This window comes from Tauraco erythrolophus, chromosome 31, assembly GCF_009769465.1.
Source record: "Tauraco erythrolophus isolate bTauEry1 chromosome 31, bTauEry1.pri, whole genome shotgun sequence".
Taxonomy (NCBI): Eukaryota; Metazoa; Chordata; class Aves; order Musophagiformes; family Musophagidae; genus Tauraco; species Tauraco erythrolophus.
In genome coordinates, this window is record NC_141495.1 from 1,486,331 (window position 1) to 1,501,344 (window position 15,014).

The 15,014-nt window shown below is 59.2% G+C and overlaps 2 protein-coding genes across 4 annotated transcripts in view; both read right to left on the reverse strand.

Annotated features, from left to right (window-relative positions):
- Window positions 1–788: 788 nt before the first annotated feature.
- STAC3 (SH3 and cysteine rich domain 3) lies at window positions 789–4,298 on the reverse strand. Of its 3 annotated transcripts, none has more exons than XM_086628548.1 (11): window positions 4,233–4,298; window positions 3,580–3,838; window positions 3,367–3,464; window positions 3,042–3,117; window positions 2,864–2,958; window positions 2,677–2,743; window positions 2,346–2,395; window positions 2,098–2,201; window positions 1,510–1,561; window positions 1,156–1,293; window positions 789–887 (listed from the first exon to the last, which is right to left on the reverse strand). In XM_086628548.1, the coding sequence occupies exons 1-11, from the start codon at window positions 4,296–4,298 to the stop codon at window positions 789–791; spliced, it is 1,104 nt and encodes a 367-aa protein (XP_086484674.1). The 3 variants fall into 3 exon arrangements, with proteins under 3 accessions (XP_086484674.1, XP_086484675.1, XP_086484673.1); XM_086628549.1 differs by having other exon boundaries at window positions 2,864–2,955; window positions 3,580–3,841; XM_086628547.1 differs by having other exon boundaries at window positions 3,580–3,841.
- A 1,992-nt stretch (window positions 4,299–6,290) lies between these two features.
- Window positions 6,291–15,014, reverse strand: part of R3HDM2 (R3H domain containing 2) — a 53,359-nt gene continuing 44,635 nt past the window's right edge. Inside the window, 11 exon segments of the mRNA XM_086628618.1 lie at window positions 6,291–6,991; window positions 8,585–8,669; window positions 9,197–9,297; window positions 9,385–9,529; window positions 9,711–9,880; window positions 10,657–10,757; window positions 11,087–11,241; window positions 11,624–11,859; window positions 12,287–12,413; window positions 13,024–13,266; window positions 13,916–14,005. Coding sequence (XP_086484744.1) covers window positions 6,648–6,991; window positions 8,585–8,669; window positions 9,197–9,297; window positions 9,385–9,529; window positions 9,711–9,880; window positions 10,657–10,757; window positions 11,087–11,241; window positions 11,624–11,859; window positions 12,287–12,413; window positions 13,024–13,266; window positions 13,916–14,005 — 1,797 coding nt within the window. The 3' untranslated portion in view covers window positions 6,291–6,647.

Sequence of the window (15,014 nt, forward strand, 5' to 3'; positions counted from 1 at the left end):
GCCGCTCGCCCTCCGCCCTCCAAGGACTCGTCCTGTCCCCGAGCCCCGGCACCTGTCGCCCGCAGCCCCTATTCGGGCCCCGCCGGGCCCCGCGCCAGCGCCCGGCCCCGCGGGGCGGCCCGCACGGGGGGGGGGGGAGGGTCCCTCTGCCCTCCGTGCCCGGCCCAGACCAGTCGCCCCGGTGCCTCCACGGCCGCTCGAAACAGCCCTCGGCCGCAGGGGCTCCCCGCGGGGTCCGGGGGGGTGTCGGGGAGGGGGGGCTGTACACGCACACGCGGCCCAGGGCATCACGCAAAGAACCGGCACAATCTCCTGGCTCGGTCTGCAGCAGTGGGGCGACCTGCAGCCCCACAGGGACCCCCCCCCAAGAAAACCAAACCAGGGCGAGTTTAGGGTTACGGAGCAGACATGTATTTCCAAAACACAGGATTACACAGCCCTGAGCAGTGGGACAGGACCACACTGACACCCCCAAGGCACCCGGCACCCACCACCTCGGGGGGGGCAGGGGGCTGAGTGACCTCCAAAGCAAGTCTGGGGGTACCTCCTCCTTGCTCTCAGCATCTCTGAAGGCACCAAAAACCTCACAGGGAAAGAGCCTGCGAGGCACTTCCTATACCTCCGGCCTGCTCCCATCCTGGCTGAGGCAGTCCCCACTGGAGACCCCATTGCTGCAGGCATCAGGGACGGGGGTGCCCAACCTCCCCATCTCTGCCCAGCTGCAGCAGCTCCCTGCAGCCAGGGTCCATCCGTGCCCCTGGCTGGGGGGCCCTGGGACGCTTCCCCACTCAGATCTCCTGCAGGAAGTCCACAGGGAAGAGCCCCACTTTGCGGCCAGTGTAGACTTTCACGTAACCATTCACCTCCTCACCCTTCTGCACCACGATCTGGGAGCGAGAGGGGTGCAGGTGAGACTCTGGGGGAAGGCAGCAACCCCGAGGCAGGGGGGGGTGCTGGGAAGAGTGGGTCTCGTCCGAGGGGCTGGTGGAGGTGGGCAGTGTGGAGGTGGTGATGCAGGCCAGGGCAGAGAGCAGCTGTGGGGTGCAGCAGGGTGCCAGGGCAGCCATGAGGGGTGGGGGCTTGGACAGAGGCTGGGGCAGAAGCGCAGGCAGGGACTCGAGGACCACAGGCTGTGACCACGTGGTCCCATCTCACCTGATCCTTCTTGAGCGTGATCTGCCCGATCTCCCGGTTGCCCACAAAGGAGCGTGTCACCTTGTGCACCCGCTCCCCTGCCCGCACCCGGATGATGAAGTTTGGAGGGAAGTAGCCAATTTTTTCACCGATCTTCCCCTGAAAGAAGTCAGTGGATGGGCGTGAGGTGGGGTTGGAGTCAATCTGTATGACCCCCACAGATTTCCCCGTGACAAACAGCCTGCAGGTTGGGGGTTGGCAGGAGGACAGAGCAGATTTAGGAGGCTGTGTACTTGGCGCTTCCAGCTGACCTTCCCTGTGGGAGAGGTTAAGCTCTGCCTCTTTCCCCTCTGTGCTTGTAGACACCAGCCTTACCCGCCACCACTCCTCGTTGGAGTCATCGACCACCGTGATCTTCTCCCCTGGCCTGCAAAGGGAAGGAAGGGCTCAGTGTGAGGGGAGGGCAGGGACCTCCCCCACCATGGGATACCCTGAAGTTGGCAAGGAAAATTGTTCTTCCCACAGCACCAGCTCCTAGAGCCCTGCATCAGGGGAGGTCAAGGAATGCACACAGCTCACGGGCCCAGGGACAGACAGGTCCTGGATGTGAGCAGCTCAGCCTCAAGCCTGGGGTGCAAGAAATCAGTGGAACCACATCAAGATAAACACCAGCAGCCTTAGAAATGGGGCTTGTTCTCAAAACCTGGGAGCTGGGAGAGTTGGCCCAGTGAGAGCCAGGGCCCCTGCTGGATGTGTAGCCCCATTGGGGCAGGCAGAAAAGCCACAAAACCCAAACCACAGCCAGCATAGCTCTAATTTCTGCCCTCATGCATCCATTCATAGACCCCTCGTGGCTGCGAGAGCCTCACTGTTGAGGTGAAGACTTTTCCCCCTCCCCACCGGACACCCCACGTCCTTCCCCTTATCACCCCCCCTGTGCCCATGACATGGCTGGGAACTCACGGGAAATCCAGGTCATCTTTCTCCAGGGCTTTGAAGCGATAAAGTGCCACAAAATAATGAGACTGCAGATAGCCACCACGAATCCCTGGCTGTGGCTTCTTGCTCTGGGGAAGGAGGAAAGAGCAATTCAGGGGCCCTGAGAGGCTGAGGAAGGCCCCAGGGAGCCCACCATGGAGGTCCCTGCAGCCTCTGCCCACACGGCTCCAAAGCTAGGGGCCTTTGGGGCACAGGGGGAGGTTGATGGCTACTTTGTCATCTGTTGGGCTTTTCTCAGTCTTCTTGTCCCCTTCAGAGGCGCCTGGAAACGATAGGAGGGGGGTTACGTCTCTCTCAGTGCTGTCTCCCCGCCCCAGGACCAGCTTCCTCCCAAGGATCTGTGCCCAGGTCAATGAAGGGAAGCAGAGAGAGCTCAAGGGTGGAGACCTGAACTGAAGACCTGCTTTCTGCTGGGCAAAACCCGCTCCAAGTGCAGTCTCCCCATCAGGCTCCCTCCGTGCCCCATGCTTGTGGCTGGAGATCAGCCCCCCCAGTTCCTTGGCCCTCAAGTGCAGCCAGCCCTGCTGCAGTCTCAGCACTCACCGCTCTCGGTTTTGCCTTTTTCTGGCTTTGTGGCCTCTGGTTCCTCATCCATCATAGCGGCCAAAGGCTGCAAAGTAGAAAGCTGTCAGGGCTTGCAGAGCAGGCAGGGAGGCGGGTGGCAGTGGGGTGTAGGCTGTGGTGCCAGGACCCTTGGGCATTTAGAGTGACAGCCCAACCCCGCACTCACATTTTTCTTGTCGTCCTGCCCTTTCTTGCGCTCCTTGTTGGCCATAATGACACCTGTCCGCAGGGTCTCGAACACGGGGTCGCTCCTGTTGGCTGCTGCTGAGGCACAGAGATGGTGAGAGCGTTTCAGCTACAGGATGTGAGGAGACTGGGCACCGTGGCGCGGGGACCGTACTTACGGAGCAGCTCCTTGACGCAGGCGTACTGCTGGTCACTGTAGAGGGGCGAGCTGTATGCCCGGCGGAACCCTGGGGGCTGAAAAGAAAGACAAGGTCAGAGCATCGACCACCACCCAGACCCACGGGCCCTCTTGCGAGAGCTGAGCAGAGAGTGGGTGGTGCTGGGAACCCAGAGAGCGACAACCAGCAGGGGGGTGATGCCAGAGTCCCCCCCTCAGAGCCAGGAAGAGAGGTGGGTCATGGCACTTGCGTCGTGCCCACAGGGAATGCTTTGGTCTTTCCTGCCAAGAGATGCCCCAAGCCCGGGGACAGTGGGAACACTCACGATTTTGCCGAAGCAGCGCTGCATCTCCACGTAGGACTGGCAGTGGTGGTGGATGTTGGTTTTGCAGTTCTTGCACCTCAGGCCAAACTTGTTGTTGACTGGGGGGGGCGGAGGGGTGGAAAGGAGAGGCAATGTGACACTGCAGCTGTGGGGACGGCCGGGCTGGAGCCCTCGCCAGCCTTGGCCCCCAGCCCCAGCACCCTCGGGACTCACGGACAATCATGCGGGCACAAACATCACAGAACTTGGGTTTTTTGAAGTAATGATCTTTGAACTTGTGGGGTTTGTCATTGACAAGTTTCTGGGGCTCAGGAGGGGGCTCAGGCTCCTCCTCCTCTTCCTCCTCTTCCTCCTCCTCATAGATGTAGTAGATGGGTCCCCCTGAAGGGCTGACCAGCTCCCCATTGGGCTGCGGCTCTGGCACTGTCTCCTCCTTGGGCTTTCGCTGGAAAAGTTGCTTCAGCTTCTGTAGCTGCTGGGGCAGAAGAGGATGCATTGCACGTGGCAGGAGTGTGTGGCAAGGCAGGCGGGCAGAGAAGCTGGTGCCTGGCTCCCTGCCCTTTGCTTTGACCTGCAGACTCCTTCCTCAAACGGGAGGAGACCCCAGGCATCCTGGGGCAGAAACGCTGTGAGGAAAGGGACCTTCTCCTGGCCCCGTGAGGTACCCGTAAGAGGAGAAACTGACTCCTGAGCACCATGTGGACATGGGCACCCTGGGGAAACGCCAAGCTGAGAAATGGCCACCCAGTGCCCTCCTGGATCAGGACCCCACCAGGCACCCCTGGCCCCACAAAGACTCCTGGGGCAGAGGCAGAAACGATGGGCTTCCCCCACCCACCCAAGCTGCCCTGTGGGCACCCACTTACCCGGCTCTTGGGTTTCCCACCTGAAGCGGGTGAAGCTGGTGGCTCTGGCACTTCCTTCTCTGTCATGCTACGATACAAAAAGAGAGACATCATGTTGGCCGGGGCTGTTCTCATCGCAGGTGCTCAGTGGAGGCAGAACAGCCAGACCTTGCTGCATGGGACGCATCTCCCGAGCCAGTGCCTCCCTCTGCCCCAGCAGCACCACCTCCTGTCCCCCCGCCCGCAGCTCCTGCCCCAGCAGGGGCCAGCTCTGCTGCGGGAGAGCCCTGAGGCCCCGGAGTACCCGCTGGGCTACACGGACTGCACAATGGCAGGCTCCCAGCCCAGCCTGCACAGCACTCCTTGCTTGGCGGACGCAGTGGCAAGTGCTGCGAGTCGGACTGTGGGCTACCTGCACGACCATCTCTGTCTGGACATCTCCATCTGACGATTAAACTGCACACGGTGCAGCTCCTGGCCCCTAGGACAAGCTGCCATCACCGCACAGCACTGCTCGCTCCTCCACAGAAGCCCCGTGCTATCATGGGGGCAGGATCTGCTCCTGCATCCCTCAAAACATGCTCGATTCCACCTTCGACTGCCAACCATCCCCACAGTCCTTCTACTCAGACATCACTATTTTTGGTCATACCAAACACAAAGGCCCCCCATGCTCCTGTGGACACCAACTAGGACGACCATCAGGGAAACAATGACGAGGGCTGAGGAGTCTTGGGGCAGGGGTCCTGCAGCAGCAATGAGCCCCCGGGTCCTGCAGCGTGTGGGTGGAGCGGGGGCCCACGGGGGTCAGTGGCCATGACGAGGGGGAGCCGCGCACGGAAACACACTTACGCCGTGTCTGGAGCTCTCGTCCTGCGATGAAAAACTCGGCAAAGGGTGGCTGCTGTCGGGGCCCTGTTGGCTGCAGAGACCCCAGCCCTCCGTACTGGCCGCGCAGGGAGGGGGGCAGCTGCCCCAGTGCCATGCGGAGGAGTGACAGGCCAGAGGGGAACCGACAGCTGAGCGCGGGCGGAGGCTGACACGGAGAAATTGGAGCCCACGCATGAGCCCGGAGGGGAGCGGGGCGGAGAGGAGCCACTGGCTATTTGCGTTAGTGCGTTGCTGGGCGTGCCAGAGCCCACCCACCCCCTGGCACAGGGCAGCAGCAGTGCTGGGGCACACTTGTTTGCTCTCGCATTTGCACACGTCTTGTTTGCTCTCGCATTGGAGGCGCCTGCAGTGGGAAGGGGAAAGGGAAAGAGTGGCAGCAGTGGGGTCTCATGGGGCAGCTCTCGCGGCTGCTCCGTACCCTCCGGCAGCGAATCCTGCTGGTCTGCTCTCCACTGAGACAGAGAGCTGTCGCAGAGGGGAGCTGGGGACCCCACTGCTATCGTGCTGCCCTGCAGTGGGTGCCGGGTCCCTGGAGCTGGACAGGCACCCCAGTGCTGGAGTCCCTGGACCCATGTCCCTGCCAGGCTGTGGGTGGCAGCGGGGCAGGAGTTTGAACTAAGGCTGGGGCTGGAGCCCACCCCTTCCAGGCAGCTCTTACCTCTCCACTTGCACTTGCTTTTGAAGGTAGCATCCAGATGCTGCAAGAGGCTCCAGCTGCTGTGTGCAATGCCATGGTGAGGGTGGTACCAGCCCAACTCCTGTACCCACGGGGCAGGAGAACACAGTGATACCTGCACCTATCATCAGCTCAAGGGCTGCTCCCCTGTAACCAGGAGTAGTATGTTGTTTCCTGGTAGTGGATACAACCGGGGTCACACCACTCTCCCGTTCTTGCCATTGCACAGCTGCATGGGGTCAGCAGCTGGGAAAAGAGGCTATGAACATCTGGGGGGGGGGGAAGGGACACGGACTAGCCCCAGGTCAAAGTGCTTAGCACTCCTCTCCCAGTCTTAGCAAGCCAAGAGCTCACAGCACTTGTACATGCCAAGCATGGAGGCAAGACCTGGGCAGGAACACATCCTCCTGCGAGTGCCCCTTCTGCTCCCTGGCTGTCGTGTCACCCAGAAGAAGCAACACGAACAGCCCCGAGCACTGGGACTGGCAGAGAATGGGAAAGCAGCGTTAAAGTGATGGACAAGTTTTCTTTTTATATTTAAAAACAACCCCCCAAATAAAATAAAACAAAAAATACCCTCCAAATGATAATCAGATTAAATAAAATGTGCAGTGAACATAGCAATCAACACCTGTATGTGCGGTTCAACACAGTGCTTAACAAAACAATATACACAGGGTAAGGTGGGCGGGCATGGGCATCACTCCAAAAATAATAATAATTAAAAAAAAAAAATCAATTTCTTGTCTCTTAATTATGTCCATATAAATATATCCAGGAAGGAGGGCGAGAGGAAGGGAGGGCAGAAAGGAAAAGAAGGTAGAGGAAAGTGCCCACAGTCCAGTGTGCTCTGTGCCCACGCGTGAGCCCTACTGTGAGCTGGCACGCTCCAGCACCCGCAAGTCGTAGTTCTTTTTGGCCACACGCAGCTTGAAGCGGCTGAGGGAGTTGTTGAGGCGGAGGGAGGCGTTCTGGGCAGCCAGCGGGCTGGGGAACACGGCCACGATGGTGTATAAGGCAGCGAGGTCACTGTGCCTGCCGTTCTCCGGAGTCCCGCTGTTGTCCCCGCCGCCTCCGTCTCCACAGCGCCCCTGAGTCTCTTTGAGCCACTGGATTTTGGCACCAGCCATGGCGAGCTGGGTGAAGAGCTTGTCGGCCTCTGTCCGTGTGATGCCCTCGGGCAGGTCTGTCACCTCCAGCACTCGGCCCAGCACTGCAGAGGAGAGACAGCCGCGTCAGCGGCAGCAGGTGCCCGGGCAGCGACAGCGCAGCGAGAGCTGGCGCGTGGGCTCCTCCCCAGCTCTGGCGCTGGAGCAGCCACCTCTACTTCGCTCACGAGAGCGGCGCTTTGCTGAGCTGCCCTCACCTCAGGAGTGTATTGGTTTGAAGCCAGTCGCTTCTTCCACCTCAACCTGCCCCTACCATTCTGCTCCCTGCAGTGCCCCATCCTGGTGGCAACATCCCGGTCCCCACACGGCCTGCTCCAAGAGGAGACCAGTACTTCCCAACCGCCCAGGGCTCCAGCAACACCACGTCCCCTTGCTCCCTTCATCTGGGTTTGGCTTTTCAGTCAGGGCCCTCCCAGGTGCTCTGCCCTGTCTCCCTGCCCTGATCCTTGGGTCCCAGGATGGGGAGCTAACCCAGCTCTCCTGCCCTCTGTCCATGGAACAGGAAAAGACAGGCTGCACCCATGGAGGACGTCAACACCTGTGGATCCTGAATGCAACGCTGCCTTGCATGATTCACCCACAGGGAGTATCCCCTCGTGTGCCCAGGCAAGTGTCATGCCAACCTCTTTGCCTCTGCTCTGTGGTACCCAAACACTTCTGCTGCCTCCTGACTCCAGCCCTGGCTTTTGGGCTTAGCAGAGGGCTGCCTGAATGGATTCTTTGCTAATATTAACATGGCATGTCATGAACATGCCAGCTGCAGGGGGGGGGGCAGCTCTCCAACAAGCAGCTCTTAAAGGGCCCCCTGCAAGCAGCTGCTGCTGTTGGTGGCGGTGACACGGGGGACAAATCTGAAGCCTCCAGAGAGCCAGTGAAGACTGCTTCCCTTCCAGGCTGCCTGGCTCATGCCCAACTGGCAGGTCTTGTATCGCTGCAGAGAGAAGCCAGACATGTGCCTCCCTTCCCTGATAACCAAGCGGAGACCCCCCAGGGCAAGGAACAGGGAGTCCCTTTCCCTTTGGAGAGAAACCATCCATTGGGGATTTCAGCCCTTGCAGATCCCAGAACCCGAAGATGAGGGCTCTGCAGCTCCTGGCCCCACAGGGAAACGGAAGCATGAGAAGGAAGGGTCCCTTGGGAAGGCAATGATGGGAACAAGATCTCAGGGGTCTGGACACTCACTTTCTAATGACAAAGAGGAATAAAATCCCAGGAGTTGTCAGCTCTGCCTGCTCCATCATTTCAACCCTCATGGAGGCAGGAATAGGGCCCAGGTGTCCTGGTGCTCATCACTGACTCTCCAGCAATTTCTCTTCGCTCTTCCTCAAAAGCTTTGCTCAGTGCAGGCAGCGCCTACTGGGCTCCTGAGCAATCCCTGTCCTCCCACCTCCCGACGGGCACAGCCGCGTGGCTCTGCTGCACCACCCTCCGTGCCAATCCTCATCTGGGCTGGGGGTGCGTGTGCGTGGGGAGGGGGCGGCAGGAACCGCTCTCCACAGCCGCCCCCAGCAATGGGTCCTAGGGGATGCTGCTGTGGGCAGAGATGGCATCTGGGGTCTCTGCCAACACCAGCTACACCCACGCAGCACAGACTATCAGAGGGCGCAAAGGGGAACCGTTTGACGAGGGCCACTTGCCGACATCGCTCGTTCCAAGGTCAGTGGATGCTGACTTGAGGGCCTGTCTCTTGCTCCGGTTTCCATGTTTCATTCCAGTCTGCCCCTTAAAGAATACAAAAGGTAGCATGTCACCTAAGGAGACGCTGTGGCCTCACAGTGCCCACAGAGCATCCTGGGAGCGTGGGGGGACAACCAGACTTGACTGGGCCATGGCTGCGAAAGAGGATGAAGACACCTGGATGAACCTCGCACCTCGAGGTGACACAACGCTTGTGTAAGTTAGATGAGACCAAGGCACAGCCATGGTTCCAGGACACTCAAAAGGGCTTGGGGTGGTCACTGCTGCTGGGCAAAGCTGGGAGCAGGATGGAATTTCAGCCCAGTGCCAGGCTCTAGGGAAATCCATTTATGACGGTGTATCTGCCGGATGGACAGCAAGACTGTGGGGCAGGCAGCCTGCGACCTTGTCAAGGGGCGTCCGAGCACAGGGCAGGGTGTGAGCATCACTTAACCACTCCTGGGCCCTGCCCACGGAGGGGTTGTCCAGGGGGACGGGAGAGGGGTGGTCTTGCTCTGCTCCCAGGACAGCGGAAGCATGGGTGGGTGGGTGGGTGTTTGGCCCAATTTTACCTGGTGGGCATTGTAGTTGGGCTGGTTGTGGAGCAGCGGTGGGGGACAGATGGACAGATTGTACTGCAGCGGCTGGCCCAGCAAGGAGTAGCGCCCATCACCTGCAGAAAGGAAGCAGATGTTTGCAGAGGTCTGAAGAAATCACAGGAAAGACCCATCCCTGCGCGGTCTCCACTCCTTGCCCTCACCTTGTGCCGGGCCCATGGGCCGGGGGAACTGCGTGAGGACAGGGAGGGGGCTCAGCCCCGTGCAGACGCTGTTGAGGCTGGTGACAGGCGACGGCGTCGGGGACTGCGTGGGGGACGTGATGGGGCTGTTCAGCTGCGTGCTGGCCTGGGGGAGGGAGAGAGTTAGACAGCTCCGGCACTTGTGACAGGTCCCACACTCGTCTCACCACCATGGGATGACCCACCCCCATCTCCCAGCCCATGCAGACAGCACTGCTGCTGGGGTCCTCTCTCCCACTAGGCTGCTCCCAAAAGATGAGCTACCTTCTTCCCAGTCCTCTCAATACCTGAGCACTGGTGTCTGGGTTGTACAGGTCTCCTGGCTTCTGCCCCCGCTGCTCCAGGCTGTAGTACTTACAGTGGCTCCACTGCACCACGGGGGGATTCTGGGGGGCCTGGGGGCCATTGGGCACATTCAGCTGCATCACGACCACGCCAGGGCCTGATGGAGACACCCCTGGGGAGAGACGACAGCAGCAGCGTTGCCCAGGCTCTGCGCACTGCTGCCGCTCGCTGCGGGACACGAGGCAGCCTGCCTGTCTGTGCAACTCCACACTCTTCTCTACAACTTCCCCTCCGTACTCCCTCCTCTGCCACTCCTGCCTGCCCAGGTGGACTGAGAAAAGGCCCCACCGAGACCTGGTTGGGATGCCTTTCTGATAGCACCAATCTGATACCAGAGAGCAGTAACTTTTAATCCAGGACAAATGTGAGCAGAGGTGACAAGTTGAAAACAACCGGGGTGACCTGTCTGAGCATCACAGCCAAACTTCAGACAAAGGATCTAATCACAGAGCTCAAGTGTCCCAGCTCCAGCTCTTGCACCAATTCACCCGGTCCCAGCTCCCTTCCCTGCAGCCGGGACAGGATGCAGGAATCCTGGTGCTCCTCTCAGCCACAGCGCTCCCTGGTCCCATGGGCTGCCCTGGTGACACTGAGCGTGTTGTCAGCAGAGGGAGTGCGCAGCCACAGCAGCTCCCTTGACCGGTCCTACCCGCGCTGCCCACCATGGCACGATGCCAGCACAGGCCAGTGTAAGCCTGGAGCAAAGTCGCTGCGCCACGTCCTGATAACACCCAGTGGGCAGTGGGGTGGGTAAGACTAAGGAAACTTGTACAGATGCTGCCAGACTTGGCTGTGAATTGGCAGCTCTGTTCACTGCAGCCTCTACCAAATCAGATCCAATCTGTGCAGAACCGGTGCCAACCCGGACCCACTGGTGGCCCCTCTTACCTGAATACTGCTGCTGCATCTGTGGCGGGCTGCAGGGTGATGGGGACTGTGGCATCTGATACTGTTCAGAGCCAGGCGGCTGAAGGAACCCCACCGAAGGGCTGTGAAGCAGAGAGCGCTCTGGTGAGGTGCTGGGGATGGGGAGAAACAGCCTGCCCATCTCTGCAGACCCATCACCAGCTCCCTCAAGTACTCGAGATGGCTGGAAACACAGCTGCCTCTGGAGCAGCACGGGAAGTACTGCACGCTGCAGGACAGCTGTGTCCAGGAAGCGCTGAACACGGGAGCTAGGATTGGGCAAGTTCAAGAGATGACCAGCATCTGTGGTGCCCAGCCACCACCTCTAGCTGCAGGAGCAGGACGCTATGCCCTCTCCGTAGGGCAGCAGTACTCCCTTCTCCCCCAAGGCAGCCAGAGATAGAGGCTTTACCTGGTGCCGTTCTGCTGGGCAGTTGGGATGACGCTGTAGTAGATGGGAACCCCTCCAGTCTGAAGCCCTCCCTGAACAGACTGACTGGCTGGTACAAGCACTGGCTGCTGGAAGGGCTGCTGGACCACATTCTGGGACTCATTGGCCACAGGAACCTGTGCAGGGAGGAAAGAAGTAGCCCTATGGAATGACAGGCCCCAGAGAGACACCAGTGAGGTCCATACAAGGTCCAAGAGATGCCAGACAGTTTACTGCAGCCCCGAGCAATCCTGCCCAGGCAAGGGCAGCCCCTCCCAGCTCTTCTGCGAACACAACGGCGAAGGGACCAGTCACACTCAGTCTTCCTTCTCAAGACATGACTCACACAGATTCAAACGTGGACGTGCCCTCCCCAAGCATGCACTATCTTCTCAAGGCAAATAAGTCTCCATCTTCGGCTCCATCACTCAGGCACAGGAACAGAGCCCTTCCTGCAAGGCCTGCAGAGCTGAGGCCCTCTCCCCAGCAGCCCCTCATCACAGTGCAACTGGTGCCTACCTGGTATGAAGGCAATGGAGTGTACTGGACCATCAGGCCTTGCATCTGGCTCCCCATACTGCTCCTCTGGCTGCTGAGAAGACCAGGGGGCTGCGCCTGCTGCACTCCCATCACATTCTGCATCTGGCCCCCCATGCTATTCCTCTGGCTGTTGAGGATCCCGGGAGGCTGTGCCTGCTGCACTCCCATCACACCTTGGTATGTTTGCTGCTGGTTGGACATCATTGGCTGTAAACCTGTCAGAACAGGGTTTAAATGGAGCAGTGTCCCAGCTGGCCACAGGAGACAGTCTGAGACTTGGCATACGAGGGCTCAAATCCTGCTTTGCCCTCATCTCTTGCTAAAGAGTGGGAAAAGGGCTTCCCTTACAGCAGATGTAAAAAGACCTGAAGGAAGCTCCTGGCTTTAAAACCACCTTGCAGCACGTCAGTGCGTGCTCCATGCCGAGAGGAAGGGAAAAGACTAAAACAGCCTCTGCAGCCAGGCTAAGTGTCAACTTCCCTTCGCACGGTCAAGAGGCACTCTGCAGTCGGCAAGCCCAGCAAAGAGTGGGAGACGGGAAAGAACAGCCAGGCCCCGGGCAGTGCGTGGAAGGTCCTTAAGAGCCAAAAAGAACAGCAGGAAAGGGAAAGACGCCCCGTCCTGCCTTGTACCCCCCCTTACCGGGCTGCTGGGACTGCTGCGGGAGCTGCTGAGTGCGCTGGGAGCTGTAGGCCACTGGGTGACTGAGAGATCGGTATTGCTGGCTGGAGTTCGGGTACTGCCCAGGAGGGTAGTAAGAAACCTGAATCTATCAGAACAAGAAAACATGGCGATGAGAACACAAGAGGGAGTGGGATCAAGAAAGCTGGTCCCCCAGGACCAGTTTTCTCTCTCACTGGCATGGCTTCTGCCGAAGGAAACCAACCAGGGCTTTGGCTCTGGCTAGATGATACCTCAGGGAACCGCAGCCCCTTCCCGCTCCTCCCAGCCTCCACATCCAAGCCTTTCCCAGCACAGTAGTGCAAGAGCACAGTAGGCACAACTCTCATCACAGCTCAGCGGAACAATCCTAGAGGTCATAGTGCCCTGCAGGACCCCAAAGAGAGCTTAGAGGTGTCAGCCCTGACCCTGCTCACTATCCCTCCCCCAATGCTATGAGCCAGGAATGGCTACCGAGGTCCCCAGATAAATGCCTCATGAGCTCAGAGGGACACAGGAGCAGAGATCATCCTGTGTCTAGCACGGGTGCGTGCCAGCTTGGAGCGTGGACCTCTGTGTATTGATCCATTACAAATGAGCAGCAGAAAAAGCAGGGACCTGCTCTCAAGGAACTGTTCTCTGGACTGCTCCTCAGCAGCCCCTCGCCCGACAGCTTTGGGCGAGGTGCACATCCCCTCCAGGCTCGCGCATGTCCTTACTTGCTGGGGAGGCTGAACGTAGCCCTGGGGCTGCAGCACCTGCTGTGTGGGGGCCGTGTGCCCTGAGGCGGAGTAGTTGGAGGTGGGAATGGGCTGCCCAGGGGTTGCCATGATGAATCCTGTCTGTTGAGGATGCTGGGAGATGAGGGATGACTGGAACATAGCCGAGGAAGGATCTGGTGCTTCTGTAGAGCCCTGTCGGCTGAGGCTGATCTGCCCAAAGGGGTTGCTGAGTTCGTCGGCCTGCGTTGGGGATAAGCGGGAAGGATGGAGGACAGCATGTAGGACAACAGCATGTAGGACATAGCTCTGCTGAGTAGACTGCAGACCCCTTCTCCCTGCTCTGTGTGGAGGAGGAGCTCACCCAAGAAAGGTCCCCAGAAACGAGCCACAGACCAAGAGCACTCTGCAGGACAGGGGGTAGGGGCATGCGAGCTGCTGGGGGGCCCAAATTCTCAGCAGACACTGGTGACATGCGGGGCCTTGCACAGGCTGGGGTGGTCTCAGCCCAGAGGCCATGTCCCATGGGGTGCGCCATTCCCAAAAGCGCCAGTGGAGACAACACAGGGGCTGACTGAGACCACAGGGCAGCTGTGGCCCCTGGACCCCAGTGCTAGGCATGAGCATCACTTCCTGGTGGAGCTCTGGGCTTGGCACTTGCTCTCCCCCAGACTCTTTCCAAGATCAGCCACTGCAGCAGTGCTCAGCCCTGGTGGGTCCCACAGCCTCAGGCATCCCACTGCCTTGACCCCACTGCAGCCAGAGCCTCCATGAATCCCAAACCCACTGGGTGCAGTGTCCATGACACACCTGATTAGCAAAAGCTCATACAACACAAACACAGCACATGAATACAACAGAGACAGCGCAGAAGAGGAAATGGGGTTTATACCAAGTTGTACTGCTGGGGTGGAGAGACTGGCAAGAGGACTTGGGGGCAGGAGCTTGGAGAATACTGAACAGGCTGCAGCGCTGGGACCGGCTAAGACCAGCAGAGAAGGGAGTGGAGGAGAGAGATTTGGGTGGGAAAAGGGTGGGGGGGAAGGAAGGATAGGAGGAAGGAGAGAAAGAAGGAACAACAAGGTTAGTCAACTGAGCCCATTGCAAACACACAGAGGGGGGCATTGCAGAGGGCTGGAAAGCATGAAGACCAGAAGGGGGGAGCATTCCTCTGTCTGGGAAGACACACAGCCCAGCCAGCTGCTTTGTGAAGCTGGGAAGGCTGACCCTGCCTGCAAAGCAGCTCTTGCTTGGCATGAACAGCGACAAAAGTTCACAGAGGCCAGCTATGGCCCACAGCAGCAGGAGAGCCACGTCCCCCAGCACAGGCGTTGTGTTTCTCCCACTCTGCTGCCCACTGACTCCCAGTTCTCTCCACAGTGCTTCTTGGCCTTTCCTGCCAGTAGTGTCTTTTCTCCACTCTTGCCTTCTGTAGGGGCCCCTCTCACTTTGCTACTGGGAGGACCTGCTGATGCCTGCTCGTGACAACACCTAACTCAGGCACCACAGACTGTGCTTTGGGCGCTGAACCTGCAGTGGTCAGCACTGGCTCGTTCTTTCGATCATCTGATTTGACCTGCGGTGAAACGGAAGGCGCACGCACAGGGAACAGTGCGTTTCCAGCCCTCTCACCAACAGTCAAACACACGAAGGAAGTTTTTCCAGGATCTAAGCCATTAGAACAGCCAAACAGTAGAAGATACAAAATAAAACCCCAGCAGGACACAGTGATCCCGCACAAGCTGCACAAGCCTGCTGTGTGTTCGAACCTCCCACCAAGGGCACTGTGCCCTGTCCTATGCCATGCTACAGCTCCAGGCAGACACTCCTGCTGGCCTTAGCACTGGACCCTGGCTACCTCAGGGACACAGCTCATCTGCCGAACTGAGATGTTTTCCTTGAGTCTCAGTATCCTCTGCAAACAGATCCACAATTCTGGAGCCAGTCCGGGGCCCAAGAACTACAAGCTCCATCCTCACACAGATGGCAAC

What these genes read in the sequence shown, in the direction of transcription:
- STAC3 (XM_086628547.1), bottom strand. Translation starts at nt 4,298, where the DNA reads ATGACAGAGAAGGAAGTGCCAGAGCCACCAGCTTCACCCGCTTCAGGT. An exon ending in AGCGCTGCTTCGGCAAAATC is followed by an intron (nt 3,118 to 3,366) that starts GTGAGTGTTCCC and finishes CTTTCTTTTCAG; the next exon opens with CCCCCAGGGTTCCGCCGGGC. An exon ending in CCAACGAGGAGTGGTGGCGG is followed by an intron (nt 1,294 to 1,509) that starts GTAAGGCTGGTG and finishes GACTTCTTTCAG; the next exon opens with GGGAAGATCGGTGAAAAAAT.